The following is a 22558-nucleotide window of genomic DNA, read 5'->3' on the forward strand; positions in this document are numbered from 1 at the left end:
ATTCACGTGGCTTTCTGCTCTTATTCCGCTGCTTTTCCTGTGATGCTTCCTCTTCCGAATGCATGAATGTTTCTGCACATTTCCCTCTGTCATTTTACCCAATAATGTACTTTCTCTCCGGCCAGAGAGGCCTCATTTCCATCACTTTGCGACAAAATGGAATAAATTCTCTACCAACAAGCCTGCAGGGCCATCGCTGGCGGTTGAGCTCAGCCAATCAAATGCGATGTCTGGGGGAAGGTGGGGGTGAAACCAGTCTTATTATTATTCCCCCGCTCTTCAGGTGTGTTCTCCAACATCCATTTTTATCTCTCGCCATTCCCTAATTTATTTCCTGCAGAAAATGAATTCCTCTCCTCTCACCGTGAACACCAGGATTACTAAAATTACAAACACTGAAATCAATTACCGAGCGAGGCCGCGTAAATCAAAATGCAGCCTCGTCTCTCTCCTTGCTGCGCCCATCTTCACGCCTATTGTCTGAGATGGCGTGCTGAAACGATCAGTCTGGCAGAGACAAGAGATTGAACTGATACGGTGCTGTACTGAGTGCTGCTCTTTGGTGTTTTGTGGCCATGGCCCATCATATTATTGATTAAAAACAGCTGCTTCTGTAAGTTCATCTTCACCCTCGTGGAAATAGCTGCTTCCCGCTTTACATTTTGACAACATTTCCAATTATTTATGTTTGAGACTCTAAAGCAGCTGTTTCAGTGTTTACGAGATTTAATCACAGTGACAGCAGAGGAAGAGCTTAAATGTATTAGCAGCATTCGGGATGATTAACTGAGCACTAATCCTGCGTTTTTGCGGGGTGGTGGTGATGTTTGAGCAAAGTGTTTCCTTTTAATCAAGCAAAAATGTATTCAAAGTAGTCAAAAAATTTTAAACTATCAATAAAATGACTCGAGCCATTCATCAAGCAAAACGTACAAACCGTCAAAGGCTTACATTTTTTAAATCGGAATGCTATTCCTGATAAATTAGAACTGGAAGATGAGTCATGATATTGATTTTTCATAGTTTTTCTGAAATGTTGCAAAGTGATTAATTGGTTAATTACTCATCTACAGTAGAAATATTAGGACTGGATTAATTATTGAAGACGCAACTGTGAAATTACCAAAGTTGACTCAATAACATGCCTTGTCAAAAAAACACAATAAACAAATCAACATCTAGATTATACTAAATAAAACACAAATACAGTAAACAAATACTTTTTTGTGTTAACTGACCTATGACCTATTCAAGCATAAGAAAAGGCGACAAGCACACAACAGAAAACGCTTAAATTGGGTCTCCAGGCACTTTGTTACTAGCAGCCTTTCACAAAACCAGATCTTTATTCCCATCTTTTAACATTAGCCTACAAAAAATACCCACAATAACATAGTGTGACAAGCAAAATAAAAAGTAAAATATTATTTTTATGGCAACAACTTGAACAAAGAGGTCCAATGTTAAGTGTCTACAGCCATTTGTAAAACACGGTGGAGGCTCTGTCATGGTTTGGAGCTGCATTTAAGCCACCATCTAACTGGCAACAGCTCAATCTTTCAGCATGATAGGAATGCTAAACACACTGCCAACAGTAAAAAGGTAAGGTGGTCTAAGAAAGTTCAGTCTATGTTGAAGAAGGTGGCCAAATACTGACTTTCCAGACCCGAAACTCATTGCATGAGTGAATGTGTGCCATCATCAAAGCTAAAGGTGGTTCAAGAAGATATTAAAGTGTCACTTTTTTGGTCAAGTAGCCTAAAAACCTCATGAAAAGAGCACGTCATGGAAATTATTTGAAAGACACATTTAAAGTTACATTTTTTAAAAAGTCCTTAAAATGCTGGGTACTGTGTTATTTCTAACAAATGTGACACAAATGGAAGTAAATAATATAGACTGAGGTCTATTTTTGGCCTTGGATTAATGCACATTGAGCTCCCGAGTATTTAACAGCAAGACAAATCAAAATATACTCCATGGTCTGAATTTGTTGAAAAAAATTAAATAAAAATTAACAAATATGGCAAATGGACTTTTACACTCCCACTGGCATTCAAAGTGCTTTGAAACATTACAAGCCACATTCATCCATTCACTCAGGGCTTTAGGAGCTTTTTAATCTGTCACACACACAATCACACTCCGGTGAACGCATCGGGAACAATGTGGGATTAAATACCTTTCCCAAGATACTCAATCAGATCGAACCAACAAACTCCTGATTGCTTGACGACCCACTCTATCTCCTTAGCCACAGCCGCCTGTACAGAGAGTATCCTTTAACGCTCATCTTTGGTTCACTGTTAGTGGAAAGCAAAAGCCAACATTTAACATAATTTATGACGACCCAATTTCCCCATTAAGGACCTGGACACAAATATTAGTCATTTCCACTGCTTTGATGCTCAGTGCACAGACTCAAGCTTCGTGGCTCACAGTCCTTCGCTTCAGTGTCCAATCAGCTGAGACAGCTGAGACTTGAAAGGCAGCCGACAGATGAGTCACTGTTATACCACAGAGACAACGCGCTCGTTCAGCTGCTCGCCGAGGAACAATGACTGTTTCATGACAAACTAAATTCTGCTGTGCTTCAGATGACCCTCAGTCAGACTGTGGGGCTGTTTTTCCTCCCCTTTCTCCATCTTTTATTCTCAGTTATGGTTTTCTATACAACTGCTTGCACCCTGAATTTTCATTACCATAACACAAAGCACTAACAACATTTAAATCTGCCCTTTGGGACTTTTACACAGGTTTCCATCTAAGCAGCATCCTCTATGTGCCCATTCTCCTAATGTTTCCAACTGTTGTGAAGCTAAAAGAAATGCAGGCTTTGACTCACACCACACAGCATGTCAGGTCTAAAATTGAGGCAGTGTGTTTATATTAATAATGGGCTTGTGTGCATGGCCTTATTAAAATGGAAATGCAGGATTTACAACCGAGTGATACAGCAGTAGTTGTGTAGCTCATGCAGATTATAGTGGATCATTAGAGGCTGTATAATTTGAAGCCCAAAGAGGCCATGATTCAGTAATCCATTGCAGCCACAGTGGATGTTTTTATTTGCTACGTGTGGTTGAAAAATTTCATTATTTACCAGGACTGCAGCAACAAAACCTACGATGAAAACTGAAAACTGTATTTTCTACCGATTTTACATAATAATAACAATAACAACATAATAATTTAACTGTTGTGTTGCATTTTCAGTTCCACAGTTCTTATATATTCTGTTTATATTCAATCACTATTTTATATTTAACATAATATTTGGTGCTAAAAATAGACAAAGATAATTATTCTTTTCAAAAAAGGAAAGAAAAACATTTTCTGATATAATAACGCAAGAATGACCTCAGGATCTACAGTGGCAGCTTCAACCCTGAATGATTAACCGACTGTAGAAACCACATAAATATTAATTAGTTTGTTTGTTTATGTACAAATTAAAAACAATGATGTAATCTTTTTAATTCTACATTAGTTTTATTGTTAAACAGCAGTCTGCTAGCGGCTCTGTGAGTCTGTACTGTTCAGCATTCGCACGCCGATGCGTGACGAAATTACAGCATTGATGACTTGAATGGTATTTTCTGTCAAAGTTACAAATTCCAACTACAATAACTTAAATCTGCATCAGGTTCTGCAAATATTTAAATTAAAATGATAAATCTTTCAAAATGAAACAAAAGTACAGAAACAGCTAACTAGTAGTTAGCAACTAAAGCAGAACTGGAGCTGGGCTGTACTTTGTGAAATACCACTTTGTACCATAGGATGGCGTAGTGATGATGGAGCAGTCTTTATTAATAAGGAGACTTAAGAGCACATTCTTCTTTAAAACGGCAGCCTGCAAAAGACAAAGTTAAAGCAGCACACAGCAGGGGGTAAAATGCTGCCCCTAGTGGTGAAACCTTTGAGTAAACTATACAGAGGTTTATTACAAAAAACACCTTTAAGCTAAATGCTAATTTTCCCAATACTGTCCAAAACCTTGGTGTTAAAACTAACAGGTCACTACATGTCCGCATCCTAGCAACAATTGATGAACCGAACATTAAAAGCTTCCACATGAAACACTTTCCTCTGTCTTTAGCCAGTGCAAACACAGTCAAAAAATATCATATTTGGGGTTTGTTCTCTCATTTGGATAAAGCAGGCAGTTTGAAGATGCCAAATTGTGCATTTTTAACTTGACATTTTGTACACTGAACATTAAATAATTCATCATAAAACAACAAATTAAAATATCATAAAGACAATATTAGCACACAGCGGTGTGTTGCAGCTCACCAGTATTTGATGCTTTCCGTTGAGTTGCTGACTGAATGTCTGAATGTCATCTCCAGAAATGTCCTCAGTGCCATTCGTTCTGCATGGACTGCACGGCTGGAGCCAGGCCTGCTCCGACACTCAGGATGATGCAAATGGTTTTGCTTACTGCTTTAATGATAGACGATAATATCCTGCTGCTGATGAAGGATGTGTTTACTTTTAGTGCTTGACTGTGCTCTGAAACCCCCCCCCCCTCCCACGTGCATGTGTGCGCGTTAACACTACCAGAAGGAGGGTAAGGGGATAACTAAAAGAGTTTTTTGCAACCTCCAGCAACATTTAACGCACTCCCACCAGAAATGGTGTCCGCGCTGTATAATTTGGGCCCATCACTTGAGCATTTTGTAGCGAGCCGCGTCTCTGTGGGTAATGGAATTCATTGTTAGGACCACTCTGGAGGTCCCTCAGAAGTGTGGGCACAAGACAAATGGTGCTCATCAATATCTGCCTGCTGCTCTGTAACCACAGCAAAAAGAAATGAATGACAGAACGCTTTTTTGACATCTGAAGACATCTCTTGGGGAAATTGGCTGTGCAGATTGAACATCAAGAGGCCTTTGGAGAAGGAAAGACTGCTGCCTGTTCATGTGAAAAAATCCCGGAGATGTCTCCATTCACAGTTAGAAAAAGAAAAGAGAAAATTTATGCTTTCAGTTTTGTTTTAAATGTGCACTCTGATTCTGGTAAAAGTCCAAAACAATGGGTGTAGGGGTGAATGCAAAGAGTGATATTATCTTTTTATGTTTTTACATTTTAATGTCACTGTCTCAGGGTTTGAAATAACATCCTCGTACAATCCCGTACCTCTGGTGTTTTTATTCCTTTTTACACCTGGGATATCAGAAAAGCATCTGTGCACTGATCTCCGTGGCTTGAAATTTTCAGCTCAGTGCTGGTCTCTTACAGTAGTACTACAAAGTGACATTTTATTGCACCATTGCATGGTTGTGGTCTCAAAAGAATTGCTTTCTTCTTAAATAATAGATTTATTAATCATTGCTCCAGTACACACACAAATGTTGCTTTTTATTAGGAAAAAAAATACAGTTTTTTCTTTTTTGCTTCTTTGCTTTTCTTTTTGGTTTGCAACAGAGTTTCTCATTATATTAAAAAGAAATATGGATGTAGTGACAGTTACCAAGAAGTGGCCTTAAAATATGTCCACAAGCCGGTGGCTTGTTGAAATATGCCATAAAATTCACCACATCTATGCTAACAGTTAGCCCAAGAACAGAGCAAAGGCAAGCACTTCAGCGCAAGCATCGGGCAATCACTGATCACTAGGGAAAAATGTGAGTGGCTGCTGGAGGTTGCTGAAAGAGAAGTTGTTGCACAGAAAATCTTCCAGTTGCTTTGGTTGCTAGCAGGTTGCTGTGGTTACATGAAGTTTGCATGGGAAATGCTGACTTGTCTGCAAACACTTGCCAACTGCTCTCAGTAAAGTACTGAAACTTGAAAAAGATAATAATTTGTAAGCAAAAGTTCTCCATTTCTGGTTTGCATCACACTCTTTCCAGTTTCAATATCGCTTGGCAAGTAGTTTGCGTGCAAACGACAGCCAACTGTGATAGTCTGCTTGCAACCAAAGCAATCACAAGGAGGTTTTTGTAGTCGCTGACAAATGCTTGCAGACAAAACAGCATCTTGCGTGGAATCTACAGGCAACTATCTGCCAAAGACCAAAACAATCAAAAGGAGGTCTCCGTGACTGATTTCACCTTTCGAGAGTTTGCAACCTTCAGCAGCCAGTCACTGGTTGGGGAATACACATTTTTCCCCGAGCGACTGGAGGTTGCCAGGTGGTTGCTGGCTGATCTCTAGGTTTGCGTGACTGACGACTGAAACAATGAAGCATCTTGCATATCGAGTGAATTTTTCTTAATGTTGTTTCTGTTACATGAAAAGCTTCGTTCTGTTATTATAACTGAAAGGTGTTTCAAATAAAGTAGTCACAAAGGAATGACCTCTCCTTAACCATGTGATTCATCATTGTCTGTTTCACACAACACAGAGGGGTTCAACAATGCATTTTAACAGCTGATTCTGAGGGATCTTAGGGCCATTAAAGGGCCATATTTTCGATTCAATTTTGTACTGTAGGAAGAAATGGTGAGGTGACATATTGTCCATTTTAGCACCTGCACTCTGTGGTACAAGGGCTCTTTGTCCCACTGTGTGGTTACAGAGATAATGTGTTTCTTTTGATGGATATACTCTTGGACTTTGGCCAGAAGAAGCTTAATCTGAGCAAATTCAATAAATACATACAAATTCATTATACTTGAGGAAAGCTGTGTTTTTCAACAACCAATTTTTCAACCAGGGTTATGTTTAGTTTATCTATAGTTCTGTCACACTATATGAATAATATAGTACTATATTATACTATTATATAGTACTAGAATGTCACTAAATGCAAAAAAAACTACCCCAAATAAAGCAGTAGAGACTAGATAGTGAGACAGTGAACATGAATGTAGGATTTAAATATTACAAAACTGGATTTTAAGCCAGGCTTTATGAGAAGGAAACACATTCTACAGACACAAAAAGTCCACTTGATGGCTCTAAGAGGAAAATATCACTTGAAGTATGCAGACATTTTTGTATTTATTCATCTTTTATGTGATAATTGTCCCAAAGTGTATTTTTATTATGATTTACTGCAGCATGTCTCAGACCTACAACCAGTATTTCTGAAGTGTGGCTAGAGCGTGCAAAAAAAGTTTAAATTTCACCCTGCAGATGATAGCAAAAAAAAAAAAAGAAAAAAAGAAAAAAAAAAAAGATCTTCAGCCTACTGATCTTCAAAAGAGCGCTACACCACAGAGGTGGACCAGTTTCCAGACAGAAAATAAAATGTCTTTTCTGTGCTGTGCTGATCTTTTTGCAGCCTTACCCGAATTTGGATAAAAGGCAAAAACTGTGGGATGGAAAACAGACTTCATAGAGCTACCACTTCTATTGAGGCAGCAGATATTTTCTTTAATATAGCATCAAATAGCACTACAATAACATAGTGTGGTCAGAGGATGGAACAGTCAACCCTGTGTTACACAGGAGCTTTCCCTAAACCTCGATTCCTAGCTTACATCTTTTCAAATTTCACCTTAAAAAAGGTTGCTATAACATCTTTGATTCTCATTCAGTTAAAATGCATCATAAGCTTTTTTCCCCCCTCACTATCATTACATTCCAATAGAATAATTTCCCTATATTTTTTTCTGTACACTTATCTTTAATGCTACCATAAATTAAGAGCATGCTGCTGCCCTTCACACCAAGGATTACTGCAAAACTGGCACAATACCACCACATGACACCACGTCAGGAACAGAACTTCAGTCACATCACTGTTTGAACACCTCTATCATCCGCTGGAGCTGGAAAGACAGACCCAGAGAAGGACGGCACTGACTTCAACTCAAAGTTTTATCTTGTTTTGGTGTCTGACATCATTGTGGTCCCATCCAATCCTCTGGTCCGAAGGATTCTGGGTTTTAAGTCCCCTTTCTCCCACTTAAAGACTTAACTGGAGAAAATTGGTTGGATCAACAGCAGCACCATCAACGGCCAGGGTTTGATTGAACTCCCTCTGTCCAAAAGCACCATCACTCATTAATTAAGCTTCACACACACGCACACTTGTGCATTTTCTCTTCCTCTGTCCAGAGCAGGTAGGAACCTCCAGTCCAGAAGGCCAAAAGGGCTTCACTTTCATCCTCGATCCCCCACTGAACAGTCGGCACTGCCTCTCTCACAGGCCCCAGTATGGAGCGAGGCTCCTGCGGTCCCTCTCATAAACATCAGGTATGACCCCGTAGGGCGTCTGCACCATCTTAACAGAGTTTCTGCCGAACAGCTTCCTCTCGTACTCGATTAGCTGGCGCCAGAAGCCACCGTTGGGCCTAATGACGGGGCGGCGGGCTTTGACCCAGGCGTGGGCCTCGGCCAGAGACACACGGTGGTACTTCATGAGATACGCCAGACACAGAGAAGCGGAGCGGCTCACTCCCGCTGCACAGTGCACCAACACCGCCCCTCGCTTACGTCCCACACTGTGGATCTTATCGGCCACGCTGTCGAAGTACAAGGAGATGGGGGAGTGGGGCATATCTGCCAGTGGGACCTTTACATATTCCATGTGAGGCCAGTTAAAGTTGGGGAGCTCAATGGTGGCATTGACCACACAGGTGATGCCTTTAGACAGCAGCAGGCTGCGGTTGGAAGCCACGTTTCCTCTGCTGAGGAAGAGGTTGGGGGTGATTTGTGCGATGCCTCCCAGCAGGCTGCCATTTTCGGGCAGCAGCCTCGGTACCGTCGCAGGCACCATGGAGTTGGGATGGTGGTGGTGATGATGATGGTGGAAGAAGCCTTGGCTGCGGGAAGCCATTGAGAAAACAAGTGGACTTTAACAGGAATGGATTTTCTTTTTTCCTTTACAAAATCTTCATGAGCTCAGAGTCATAGTAGTGCAGCGGCACCAGCCAGACAGCTCCTGAAATACAAAAGCAGACTTAGCTTTTATCTAAATTAAACATTTTTCTATTTCAGTGCAGGCTGACAAACATAAAAACACTTCAAGGATGAGTAACGTGACTGCTGTTTGAAAACACTACAAAACAAGGGCACTAAGATCCTTCTTTTGGAGGGCAGAGTGCTGCGAATCCATGAAATGGTTTGGATAAAAAGAGAGAGAAAAAAAAAGGAAATGCTTTTGTAAGAGTGCGTCTTCAAACTTTAAGAACCCAGACAAAAAAAGCTGTTAGAGTCAAAATAGTTTGAACTCATTTAAAAATACGAAGCTGTGAGCCCGCAGCCCCCCGGCTTCACGTCACAAAATTATACGAGAGGGGTTTTCAAGAATCCGCCGCGCCGCAGAGACCAGTCACTCTACTGTACGTGTCTCAACATTCAGGTCGAATGGCCGCACGCTGAGACGAGCCTCGCTCTGCCATGTGAGCGCAGACGTCCCGCAGGCAAACACTCACCTCATCTCATGTTCATCCATCCACGGCTCCCACATACAGATTACATCTCGTCTCTCTGGCTATTCCTGCCGTTAATGTCATTTCTCCACTGCACCAAACAGCAGGGTGGAAGCTAATCACACATACTGTATGATCATACCAAACTTCATTTAAACAGACGATTTGCCACCCTAATTTCATTTTCTTTTCTCTCTTTTTTTTTCCTAAAAGGAAAATTACCTCTACTCTCTTTGAGAGTACAGCACATACAAGGAAAATTATATTATGGAAACTGTAATATGACATATACTACTGTATGTGCTCAACTGATGGAAACACCTGTGGCAATGCTTAGACTATCAGCGGAGAACCCACAGCTCCGGGCTGAGCTTCGCACACTGTTGCACTTGTCGTGCGTCATCCACACATCCTGCACCAGTCTAGGCTGGCAGGTCTTTCTCCTTCATTTCTAGTGCGGTCTGGTTAACAAGACGCATGGCAAAAACACTGCTGTGTGCCGTCACCTTGCAGACTGGGATTCTTCTTGTGAATTAAATTCTAATCAAAAGCATGAGTGCGGAAGGTGCAATTAAATTGTGATCGCAGCTTTCAATGCACAAAAGGGTTGCAAGGTAAATCAAATCCTAATCCCTCGTTCCCCCCCTTTGATGAGCGGATGCTTCATTTTAATGCAAGGAAGAGTGTCTGCTATGCTTTTCCATATTTTCTGTCATGTTATTACAACAGTGGACGCTCATGTTCAAATCAAGAGTTCACCACATGTACAGGTAACGTCCCTGTGAGCCAAAATCTTCGTCTTCATTTCTTTTCCTACTCTTGGCTCTGTATGATGTCAAAGAGAGTGTTCATAAAATGTTTCTTAACATGGTCATCTCATGCACACAGCTCTGACTGTGAACAGGGAATCTGCTGTTTAATCCTATCGTTTCTAAGACGCAGCCAATCACAAGGAAGTCAGGTTAAAGGAGGACAGCCTTAACCCTCATTCTACTGACTGGGGTCCATGTAGACCCCCAGAGGTGTATTTTGTCATATCTCACAGATGTTATTATTATTGTTTTGTTTTTAATTGTTCCCAATTTTATGACTTTGTCAATCAATTTGTTTCTTTTTTTCCAAATTCCATTAGGTAATTCTCTTGACTTCATCAAAGCATGAACTTGGTAAAGTGATTTGGAAGAGCACCTGAAGACATGGTTCTCAGCCAGGAGAGGGTAGAGTTCCCGCTCCACGCCAGCAAGAAGTTCAAGTAACTTGGGGTCTCGTTCACGAGTGAGGGGAGGGTGGAGCGGGAGATTGACAGACAGATTGGTCCAGCAGTGTTGCAGATGCCACCTGAGGTGGATCAGGCAGATGTTATTTTTATGGGGTTTCAGCCATGTCCTACTGGGAGGAGGTTGGGGCAGACCCAGGACATACTGTAGCGATGACATTTCTGGGCTGCCTTGCTTTGTGTTTGTTTCAATGATTTTATACTGGTTGTTTTTTTTGTTTTGTTTTTTATATAAATACAACACAAATTTTACCTTAAATTATTGAAAACTAAGCGTTACCATAATCAAAAGGTTGGTAAATACACTGTTGAGTACTAATGTGGAATATACTTCCATAAAAGCTGCAGGCTGCAAGAAAAGTAGATTTTCATTTTACAAAACAACATGATTGAAAATGTAATGTAATAGAAAGGGAGAATGTAGGCATATAAATAATAATGATTTGTTAAGAAATAAGTTTTGATATTATTATTGTTTCTATTACACTGAGGTTAAAGGGAAAGCAGTTAAAATGACTTGTTTCAGGCAGAGGATGTTTTGAGTTGGTGCACAAAGGGATACCATAAAAAACACTTCAAACAAACCTAACCTTGATTTCTGCTGTGATTTTGAATCCAGCCCACAGAAGAATAATGAGTTTGATGTCTGCTCACCATTTTTATGTCACTTTGTTCTCAACAAATTACACAGTGTATGTCAGTAAAGATTTTCAACTGGACAGTTCATTCATCCAAGAGCTGATGTGTGATTTAAGTGTTCCCTTAAATTCTTTTTAACTTTTACTCAACTCTGGAAGTCAAAGAACAAAAGCATTTAGCTGTAAATCAACATAAAAGGAGCACTTTAAAACCCATAATATAAATAATATCAGTCATATCTTTTATTTTTCCCAACAAGTTTCTCTCTGCCTGCAAGATTGTTAATGATTTTATTGCCTAAAGCTTGCATAGAAAATCAGTAAGTCATGGAGCAGCTAATCTCCCCAAGGGCTAGAAAAGCCTTTCCTTGTATTGCTCACAGCTTTGATATCCCAGCATGGCCTGCTTCCCTTTTAAAAAAAAGAAAAGGAAAAAAGGAACGAAAGGATAAACTAAAATAATGCAAAATAATGCTATCAGCTGTGTTCCTGGTTGCCATCCACCATGGACTTTGCTGTGAAATGGTTGCCATAAACCTGCTGCACCTTCATCCACAGCGCCACCACTTGTGATAAAACAACAAATATGTTTCTCACTGTAGAGCAGTCTCAAAATCACAAGACTACATCAGAGTGTGAACAAGTTTCCTGCAGGAGCATCAAGTGCATAATAAGTACTAGCAGTGATTTACCTCACCTGATGTGACAGTAAATTAATAGATTTTTGGTTTTTGAATTGCTGGGTTGGGCGCCTAGGCAGCTCTAAATACCAATAATTGAAGATTAACTAATAAGGAAAATCAGTTAAAGTACCACAGACCAACTGCAGCCAAAAATGAGCCACAATTTACTTTTTTAGTCAATTTTAATCATGCAATCACTTCATTTGTTAATGGGGTCTTCGTGGTTTTAATCATTCAATAATGAGTGGTGGGTCCTTCAGTCAAAATGGATGGTAAACCTAAATCAAAAGTTTTATATTACAATGTGAAAAAGTAACTAGCTGAGGAGGATTTTAGAGCTGAACAGGTCTCAGAGACGTCACAAGCAGCAGAACCACAGAACAATAAAGATTTCTGAAACAGACTCTCCCAAATGAGTTATCTTCATTGTTCAGTTCACTTCACCTTTAGCGACTCTTCATAGTGCTTTACTGTCATTTTTGCAGAAAGATTGATATTGTAGCTCAAACTCAGGCACACCTCCCTGTGTAACGATCAGTGAGGAGTAGTCAGTCTATGAACTGAATGACAGACGATGTGTTTTGTTGTTGCTGCTAACTCAAACAATCACTGCTCATTTCCACGTTAAAAAAATGTATGTATGTATGTATGTATGTATGTATGTATGTATGTATGGACCCTAACGACCTCAATATCTCTTAAACCTTATATTTTGAGCAAAATCATTTGGACTCTAAAAGAACTATATTGTATTTTGATAGTCAAATGCCACTGTGACCTTGTAATTCAAATTTCTGGCCAAAACTCAATCACTCTGAAATATAAAGATGACGACACGCACAAAGTGAAAAGGTCAACATCACTTTGACACCATAATTTCAAAAACTTTTCATTACTGAAGAGCCTGGACTAAAGCTAACCACTACGTGACCAAACTGACTCTTTGGTGATCAGCTAATCCATATTCACTAAATACTATATGAGTCTGGAGGACATGGATACAAACTAGTAATTATTCTTTTATAAAGTTTTTGAAGGTATACCAGATCAGCATACACTGGGCCTTAAAAAAGAAAGTGGGACAGGGTCTTAATAATAATAATAATAAATTGCATTTATATAGCACTTTTTGGGGCCCTCAAAGCGCTTTACAATTCCACTATTCATTCACTGTCACATTCACACACTGGTGGAGGCAAGCTACAGTTGTAGCCACAGCTGCCCTGGGGCAGACTGACAGAAGCGAGGCTGCCATATCGCGCCGTCGGCCCCTCTGGCCACCACCAGTAGGCAAACGGGTGAAGTGTCTTGCCCAAGGACACAACAACCGAGACTGTCCGAGCCGGGGCTCGAACCGGCAACCTTCCGGTTACAAGACGAACTGCCTTCCCCTCACATACAAAGTCTTGAACCATCAGGCTCTGTCGTATCTTAAAAGACCTCATAGTACAAGGCTATCCTAACAATGCATTGCTGGCTTACTTGTGGTTCGAAGAGTTTCTAAAAGTTCAGTTCAGTTCAGTTCAGTTCATTTTTATTTCAAACATTTCAAACATGTGCCTTCACAATCATTACAAAATATCATTCCATTATTTGTTTGAAAAGGAGTAGGCTGAAGTATTTACTTATTTGTCCCTACCCCCTCAAGTTTTACCTCTCATTCATTTATTTTTTTTTTTGTCTTAAATTAAACAAACAACATATGAAACATATAAACATATGAAGTAAAACAAAACATAACATACATAAATCAAAAACAAGAAATTAGCAAGCCCCACCACAGTATAGTTTCTTTCATATGAAAAATACAGAATGTGTATATTTGCAGATACACAAGTTATGGAAAAACAACAAACCAAAACAAAACAAAAAAACAAAAAAAACAACCAAAAAAGAACCGCAACACCATTACCAGCAACATTACCATCCTGGGTTAACCCCGTTTTCTTCATTCTTATACTTATTTAAAATTAGGTTTTTATATTTTACTTTAAACTGTTTTATGTTTTGACTGTCTTTTATTTCTTCTGTTAGACTGTTCCATAATTTAACTCCTGCAATTGAGATTGACATAGTTCTTAAAGTTCTTCTAGCACTTTGTATTTTTAAATTCCATTTCCCTCTTAAGTTATACCCACCTTCTCTTTCTATGAACAATTTACAGATTTCTTTGGGAAGCAATTTATTTCTGACTTTATACATTATTTGCGCTGTTTTAAGCTTCACCAAGTCTTGGAATTTAATAGCTTGCATTTTGACAAAGAGTGCATTTGTATGGTCCCTGTACCCTACATTATTTATTAATCTAATGGCCCTTTTCTGTATTATAGTTATTGTTTGTGTGTTACTTTTGTATGTGTTTCCCCAGACCTCTACACAGTAGCTCATATATGGCAGTAGTAAAGCACAGTATAAAATGTGCAGTGCTTTCTGATCCAACATATGCTTTGCTTTTCCCAGGACGGCAATGCCCCGTGCCAATTTCCCCCGAACATAAGTAATGTGTGGCTTCCAACAGAGCTTGTGGTCAATGATCACCCCAAGAAATTTTATTTCATTTACTCTTTCTAAATATACATTGTCAACACATATTTCTACTTCGATGTTTTTCTTTTGGTTTCCAAACAACATAAATTTGGTTTTATCGAGATTCAATGATAATTTATTTATATCAAACCACTTCTTTAATATCGTTAATTCCTGTGTGATCATTTCCAAAACCTGTGGCAACTCCACACCTGAACACAGTATATTTGTGTCATCTGCAAATATTACAAACTTTAAAATCTCCGATACTCTGCAGATATCATTTAAGTACATAATAAACATTTTTGGACCCAGTACTGAACCTTGAGGTACTCCACAAGCTATATCCATCAAATTAGATTTATATTCATTTATTTGTACATATTGTTGCCTATTCCCTACATAGCTTTTTAACCATTCCAAAACCACTCCCCTAAACCCGTACTTTTCCAGTTTTTTTAATAGAATTTCATGATTAACAGTATCAAACGCCTTCTTTAGATCTAAGAAAACTCCGAGCGCATACCTCTTATTATCCATACATTCCGTTATCTTTTCCATTAAATCTATCAGTGCCAAAGCTGTTGATCTGTTGCTTCTGAACCCATACTGACTATCTGTCATTAATTCATATTTTTCCACAAAACTGTCAAATCTTTTTATGAAGAGTTTTTCCAGTATCTTAGAGAACTGGGAGAGTATTGACACTGGTCTATAGTTTGTAAAATGATGTCTTTCACCGGTTTTGTAAATGGGAATAACTTTAGCAACTTTCATTTTTTGTGGAAAAACTCCTTTTTGAAACGACAAGTTGAATATATATTTTAATGGTTTTACGATACCATCAATAACTGTCTTTACCGTTACCATATCAATATCATTCCAGTCTGTACTGGTTTTGTTCTTAAGTCCTCTAACCATGTCATAAATCTCTTTCTCTTCCACTGCTCTTAAAAACATTGAGCTACTATTCCTTTCAATATTTTCACCAGTGTCCCTTTCTATTCCATCAACCTTTATTTCTTCTGCCAGTTTTGGCCCTATGTTTACGAAGAATTCATTAAAGCCATTTACTATCTCCTCCATGTTATTAATACTTCTTGTCCCTTCTATAAAGTACCCAGGGTAATCATTATTCCTTGATTCATTTTTGATTATTCTGTTTAATACATTCCATATATCTCTTGTGTTATCTTTATTGTGTTCTAACCTTTTAATGTAATACTCTCTTTTACAGGATCTCATTATATTAGTTAATTTATTTTTGTAAGTTTTATACTTCATTTCAGTTTCTATTGTTCTCTTTTTTATGAATTCTCGATATAGGGTATTCTTTTTTTTGCTGGCATTTTGTAGTCCTTTTGTCATCCATGGTCTTCCTGCATAGTTGTGTTTCCTATTGATTTCAATTACTGGGCAGTTTTTATCAAGTAATGTGTTAAATGTTCTTAAAAATCCTTCGTAAGCTTTATTAACTTCTGTTTGTTCATACACAATATTCCAATCTTGCTTTAAAAGTTCATTTCTAAGACAATTTAAGGTCTTCTCTGTTCTTATTCTTTTGTAAATAATCTTATGTCCATCGTTGTTCACTTTATAATGGCAATTATACGATGCAAAGACTGGTAAATGGTCACTTATATCATTGATTAACAGCCCACTTTTTATCTTTCCTTCTATTATATTTGTAAATATATTATCTAATAGAGTTGCACAATGAGATGTTATTCTGGTCGGTCTTGTTATCAGTGGAAATAAACCGATGCTGTACATGGAATCAATAAATTCTTCTGTACTCTTATTATGATTTGGATTCAATAAGTCAATATTAAAGTCCCCACAAATAAACATTCTTTTCTGATTTATATTTGTAAATAAGTCCTCCATGGGCCCGTTCTTCGTACGTCGCTTACTACATCCAAGATCAAATCATCGCGCTAACCGTGAGCTCGCTAATCCGGTTCCCCGAACACACCTGCTGTTGACGATTACTACAGCTGGACGCAGGAATGTGACATCACTGGGTGTCGTAAAAGGGGCTACGCATCGATAGTAGAAACATTGATCGGCAACCCGCTGATTGGTCGGCGAAAATGTCCAAGGGGCGTGCTCGGTATTTTCCGGCAGCAGAGCAAGAACTCATGAGTGAGGGATTTCAGGAGTTTCAGAGTTTAATTAAAACGCAAGAGAACACTGCAAAGGCTGCAAAAGCAAGGAGAGAGGGCTGGCAGAAAGTTGCTGACAAATCAAACTCGTAGGTAATTTAATAATAATAATAATAATGGATTGGGTTTATATAGCGCTTTCCAAGGCACCCAAAGCGCTTTACGATACCACTATTCATTCACTCCCACATTCACACACTGGTGGAGGCAGCTACGGTTGTAGCCAGGCTGCCATATCGCGCCATCGGCCCCTCTGGCCAACACCAGTAGGCGGTAGGGTAGATCTATCATATGACACTATATTGTCCAATATCATATGGCATTATATTATATTATAATATGTTATATTATATCCCCTTTCACATTAGAGCCACAACAGGACCCACAAGAACATGGGAACAAGTAAAAGTGGAATACAGGAGTATTCTACAGAATGGTAATATTTATCTCTTAGATTGCTTTGCGTCTCTTGGCAAGGTAATACTGGCCTGTAATACTCTGTTAGTTTGTTCATAACAGCAACCAAGAAAAGGGCAGAGGAAAAAAAGACAGGTGGTGGTCCTGCACCCCCTCGTCAACAAGTTGGTTAAGTAAATAATACCCTCACGGGAATATCGATATCTCTCTATGAGCACACTGTCGCGCTGAGCTAAAGGATCCTGTCTGTCCCGCAATATACGCTGAATTCTGAGGACTCTCCTTATCAATCTTGCACCTTCCGCAATGGGTTGCTCGCGTATACGGACAGGACATGGCTGCGACAGGCTTCCCAAATCCACCTTCGCTTTTATAGCCGTGGTCTCTCATCTTGATTACACGAAGTAATTTACAATTACTACTCTGAAATATGAATTACATCTGTAATAATCACATACATGTAATAGAATGTTAATAGTACATTTCCCTTTTTTAGGAAATGACCTGTATGTATCTGTGTGACATCAATAAAAGGATCAAGTGCTGCATTATCTTTAGTTACATTGATAATATTTATTTATGGTGAAACAGTGGAAAAATATCGCTGTTGCTTTCGTATAAATGAAGCGGACATACCTGCGTGGCCGCGATCTAATCCTGTTTACATAAAGTAAACCTGCTCCCGAGCAGGTTTACGCTTACGGCTCTGTTGCTATGACAGCAAGTCCCGGATTAGCTTCGGGGAACCGACTGATCCAGGATCACGCGAAATCGTCAACAATCTAATCCGGCTAACCTACTTAGCGAGGTACGAAGAACGGGCCCCATATTATCCTTAAATATCTCAATCTTAGATCCTGGTGTTCTATATATACAACTGACAATTAGGTTTTTCCTTTTTTCTATACTTATTTCCACTGATAAACATTCCATCACTCCATCAATAACAGTCGTCATTCTTCCCATTCTTTTGTACTTTAGGTTTTTATCAATGTAAAGTGCCACCCCACCTCCTTTCTTGTTGATCCTGTCTACATGAAGGAATTCATATCCATTTATTTTAAAGTCTTCTTCTTTTCCAGGAGTTATCCAGGTCTCCGATATGGCTATCACATTGAATGGCTGTTCAAACTGTGTTATGTAGTCTTTGATGGATTGAAAGTTTGCATATAAGCTTCGACTATTAAAGTGAACCATTGTTATACCCTGTTCTACCTTGAATTCCTTTTTAAGTTGCTCATTTGTATAATAATTTGTATAATAATTGCAAAGTTGAATGGGAGGCAGAGCCTTCAGCTATTACACCTCTCTCCTGTGGAACCAGCTCTCAGTTTGGGAGACAGACACCCTCTCTACTTTGAAAATTAAGCTTAAAACTAATAGGGCTGGATCAGGTGACTGTGAACCCTCCCTTAGTTATGCTGTCATAGGCTCAAATTCCTGTGGGACTTCATGCACTAAGTACTTCTTCTTCAATCACTTCTATTTGTGCTCTACCTGTTTATATACCATTGAAACATGTCATAAATTTTTTGCCTTTTCTTCCTTATTGTGTGTTTTCCCCATTTCCCTATAGTCTTTTTCTTTTCTCTTTCCTCTTTTTGCCTCGACCTGCAACTAGTCGCAGTGGATGGCTGCACCTCCCTGAGTCTGGTTCCTCTGGGTTCTTTCTGCTAAAAGGGAGTTTTTCCTTCACACCCTCGCAGATTGCTAGCTCATAGTATTATTGTCGGATCTTTAACTTACAGTATAAAATGCCTTGAGGCAACTGTTATTGTGAATTGGCACTATATAAATAAACCTGAACTGAAATAAATTCTTCTCTGTAAAGCACATGAAGGGGTTCTCCACCAGTTCAAGTCCCACACCTTACACCAAATGTGGGACAAGAGACTCATTTGCGATGAAGCTGATAGGGAAAAAAACTGCTTAGAGAAAGATGAAACAGGAAGGGTTGAATAGATGAACTTTCAAAATAAAAATCAGATGATTCTCCACTATTAAAGTTATCCCAGTCCCTAATCTCACCCACATCAGTCTGAGTGTAACATCTCCAGTGACATCTTTCTAAAATAACAAAAGCTAAGCCTGACCTGCGAGCAGATGCCTTGTCGTGAGTCTCTATGTATTGCACAGCTGATGCAATAATTCACAGACAGAGATAACACAAACTGAGTTGCTGGGCAACCAAGTAACCAACAGTGCAACAGCGGTAGCCACATCAATGGGGAAAAGAAGAAAATAAGAAAACCAAATAAGCCCAGGCCCTCTCCAAAGTGCTGATGAACCACAGCGCTGGGCTGTGCTGAGATTTGCTTCATCCACATGGTTATTTATACCCCTGGCAGGGCAGAAGCGGAGGAGGGAGAATTATGCACAGGCTGTCGTCACTGAAAACTCTACTGTACGTTGGAAATGCTGCAGCTCACTGTCAGTCAAATTTACTCTGAGGATTTAAAGGACAGCATTCCAACTTTTACTCTACTACAAATTAGTGCTGAACTTTACAAAAGACCAAATTGAAGTTGTTTTATTATATACATTTTCATTATTATAGCCTCATTACTATAATAGTCAATTCTCCAAGCCAATTATTCTAAACCTATTAACAAAAATAATAAATCCACATTGGAGGCAATCACATTTTTAATTTCTCATTAGGCTACAACTATTTCGACGGTGTCTTTTATGGTTGTGTTTTAGACCATTAAATTCTTAAAACTGATTTGTGAAAAAAAAATCTTTCTGAGAAATCCCAATGAGACATTTCCCTCAAATCACCTAAATTTCGAGTTTTCTTCTTCTGATCTCCTTTATGTTTCAGAAACATCCCCTCTCTCAATCACTCAGATGAATCTGTCAACAGTTGGTGCCACCTCACAAATCTTGTGACGCTGCTCTCTCGCTGGGGAGATTCCTCAGGGGTCCGGTTCCACCTTCGCTAACACAAATTGGAAACGTGACCCACCTGCAGGAAAATTAGAGTGGCGGTCCCGCTGGCAACCTCGTCCTCACGACACTAACGAGTGAAACCTTGATAGAACTGAACTTCCTGACCGAAACGAGATAACTGAAATAGCCGGAGACGGCTGCAGTTTCTCAATAAAAGAGGCAGTCTGCTCAGGTTGAGTGATGTCTGAAAGTGTCTCGGCACAGACTCAATAATGATCTGGGGAGAATGAGCAGCAATGACAGGGACGGTCTTTTTGGGCAAGCAAGGAAGGGCATGGCCTCTCAAATGTCTCCAATGCAGCTGGATTCCAGCACAAACAATGCACACAGTAGCTGCTGTTGGTTCAGAGGAGGGAAAGTTTCGAAACAGAGGGACAAATGCCACATGAGAGTTCGGCTCTGGCACCTTCCTGCTGCAGCAGCACCACCCAGATCCACAATGTCACACCTCAATATGTCGCACCAAGGGGAAAATCACTGATGGCCACAGATGGTCACATGTCATGTAGTAAGAGACAGGATGCCTCCTCCCTTTCCTTTGAGATGTTTTCCACAAATTTGTCTTTAAATGAAACACTTAGTGTCGCTTTTAGAGATTACTCACCGTAGCAGACACATGAGACAGATAAATGGACTCTACTTCTACACAATGGGAAAAAAATGACAGACTGACACAGACTTAACCTTTTATTATCCTTGATTGATTCCACAAGCTGGGAATGTCAAACACTGCCAAAATTAACCAGCAACTCTTCCTATTTGTTTTAAAATATATCAAAAATGTACTAATTTCAGCTTTTTTAAAATGTGAATTGTTCTTGCTTTTCCTTATCACCTTTGATAGTAAACTAGAACTCATTAAATTTTCAGATTTCTTTAAAAAAAAATTTAGAAGCTTTTATTCAGTATTTTACGACATTTTACACACATTTTTACCAGTTGGGAACATGACAAGCAGATAGATTACTACTTTAAACTTTTATAATTAGCCATGTCTCGTTATTTTTCGTTTTCAGCAACCAGTACGAGTCTAGAATGTGGCGTTTGAAGTGAATGACTCCTCAAGTTTAATAATTCAAGAACGAGCCGTGAATGAGGACCGCTCCTCTGCGCACGTTCCTATGCCCGTTCGCGTGCGCGTGACGCGGAGATGTGCTTGCGTTGTGACAAGTTGGGCTGTCGGAAATAGAGAATATTAGTAAGTAGAAAATGCCTGATGGAAGTGTCAGCGACACGTTTGCTTTCCTGGCAGGCGCGCTCGCTTCTCCAGTTTCACTCAGCTTACATCACAAAACTAAAAAGCTGGACATAAACCTGCCCGGAAAACCCATTTTTAAAAAAAATAAAATAAGTCAAGGCTTTATAAGTAGGCATCTTATATGAGGTCCTCATAATGCCGATAAACTGGCTCAACGTCAGATGGAAAACTCAACTTACCAGTCGACTCTCTCTCAGGCAGAGATGGAGGTTTTCAGAGCGCCTTCGCCGCCTGCACCAAACCGGCGCGCACGGATCTGCTGCTGTCACACATCTACCTCCTGCCAGTCCGCTCATGCACACTGCCGGGTAGAAGGCGAGAGGTTGGCAAACAGCCCGCAACACACAATAACATCACGTGAAAGTCACCAGAAATACAGTACGAGCCATCGGTACATCCGCCTGGTTGTGCGGCGTGCAGAGGGCAGCGCTGCCTCCAGTATAAGGGGTGATCAGTGCCACACAGAGGGGGAGGAGGGGGAGGCAGGAGGAGCATGTTGGCTTACTGAGATGATTCCAGGCTTTTCTATTGGGAGATTCAGCCAGTCTGAAATCTACAGGGCTGTGGCCGAACTATGAATGAGCCTCAAGCTCCAGATTCACCGTCTGAATAAGACTAAGTGCACATAAACCGATTTACTGCACTAGTTTTACAGGAATTTTATAAACTAAGGTGAGCGATCTGTAAAAGTACCTTCACGATGTGTGATCGATTTTTAGGGATGAAAAGCTGGGATCGGAACCAGAGGCAGTGAGACTGATCACAGACTGTGAAACACCCCCCACAGCTGTGGGACTGTCAGAGGGTCAAGTGCATGACGGTTCTTTACACTGGTGATTCTAGAGTTTATTGGGGTTCTAGGCAAAAACAGGTGCCCATCCACTCAGCATTCATCACCACCAGAGTTGGCCCAAAATTTTATGGGTCTTTTAAGCAGAATTTTATTTGGGGACCCTCACCCCCACACAAACCCATCCCCAACTACCCACAGAAGCAAAGCTAATATGACCAGGCTTGATCATTTGTGCATTATGCATCAAACACAACTATTATCATGGTTTACTAGAGTGCTGGAAAGAAATGAAACAAACCAACAGACAGTTCATGTAATTGTTTTTGAAACGCACAAAAGGGCAGAACAGTCACAAAATTTAACATAGGCGTATATATTATTTTTGCATAACAATGCAAAAGTTAAAACAGACACTATGAAATAAATTAACAGAAACTACCTGGTTAGAGCTAACAGCAGGTTACCAACCATAATGCCTGTGGTTTCCACCTTAGCCCACAGACCTTGACTGAACCGAAGGC

At 39.7% G+C, this 22558-nt stretch overlaps 1 protein-coding gene across 1 annotated transcript; it reads right to left on the minus strand.

Moving 5' to 3' along the window:
- Positions 1–5346: 5346 nt before the first annotated feature.
- Positions 5347–21685, minus strand: dusp14 (dual specificity phosphatase 14). The gene is made up of 2 exons (XM_085430473.1): positions 21424–21685; positions 5347–8839 (listed from the first exon to the last, which is right to left on the minus strand). Exon 2 carries the CDS (start codon positions 8732–8734, stop codon positions 8099–8101), a length of 636 nt encoding a protein of 211 aa, XP_085286599.1. The 5' UTR covers positions 8735–8839; positions 21424–21685; the 3' UTR covers positions 5347–8098.
- Between the last annotated feature and the right edge of the window lie 873 nt (positions 21686–22558).

Source organism: Copadichromis virginalis, linkage group LG14 (genome assembly GCF_057382275.1).
Source record: "Copadichromis virginalis isolate Kocher_CV1m ecotype Utaka linkage group LG14, C_Virginalis_male_GT1.1, whole genome shotgun sequence".
NCBI classification, from domain to species: Eukaryota; Metazoa; Chordata; class Actinopteri; order Cichliformes; family Cichlidae; genus Copadichromis; species Copadichromis virginalis.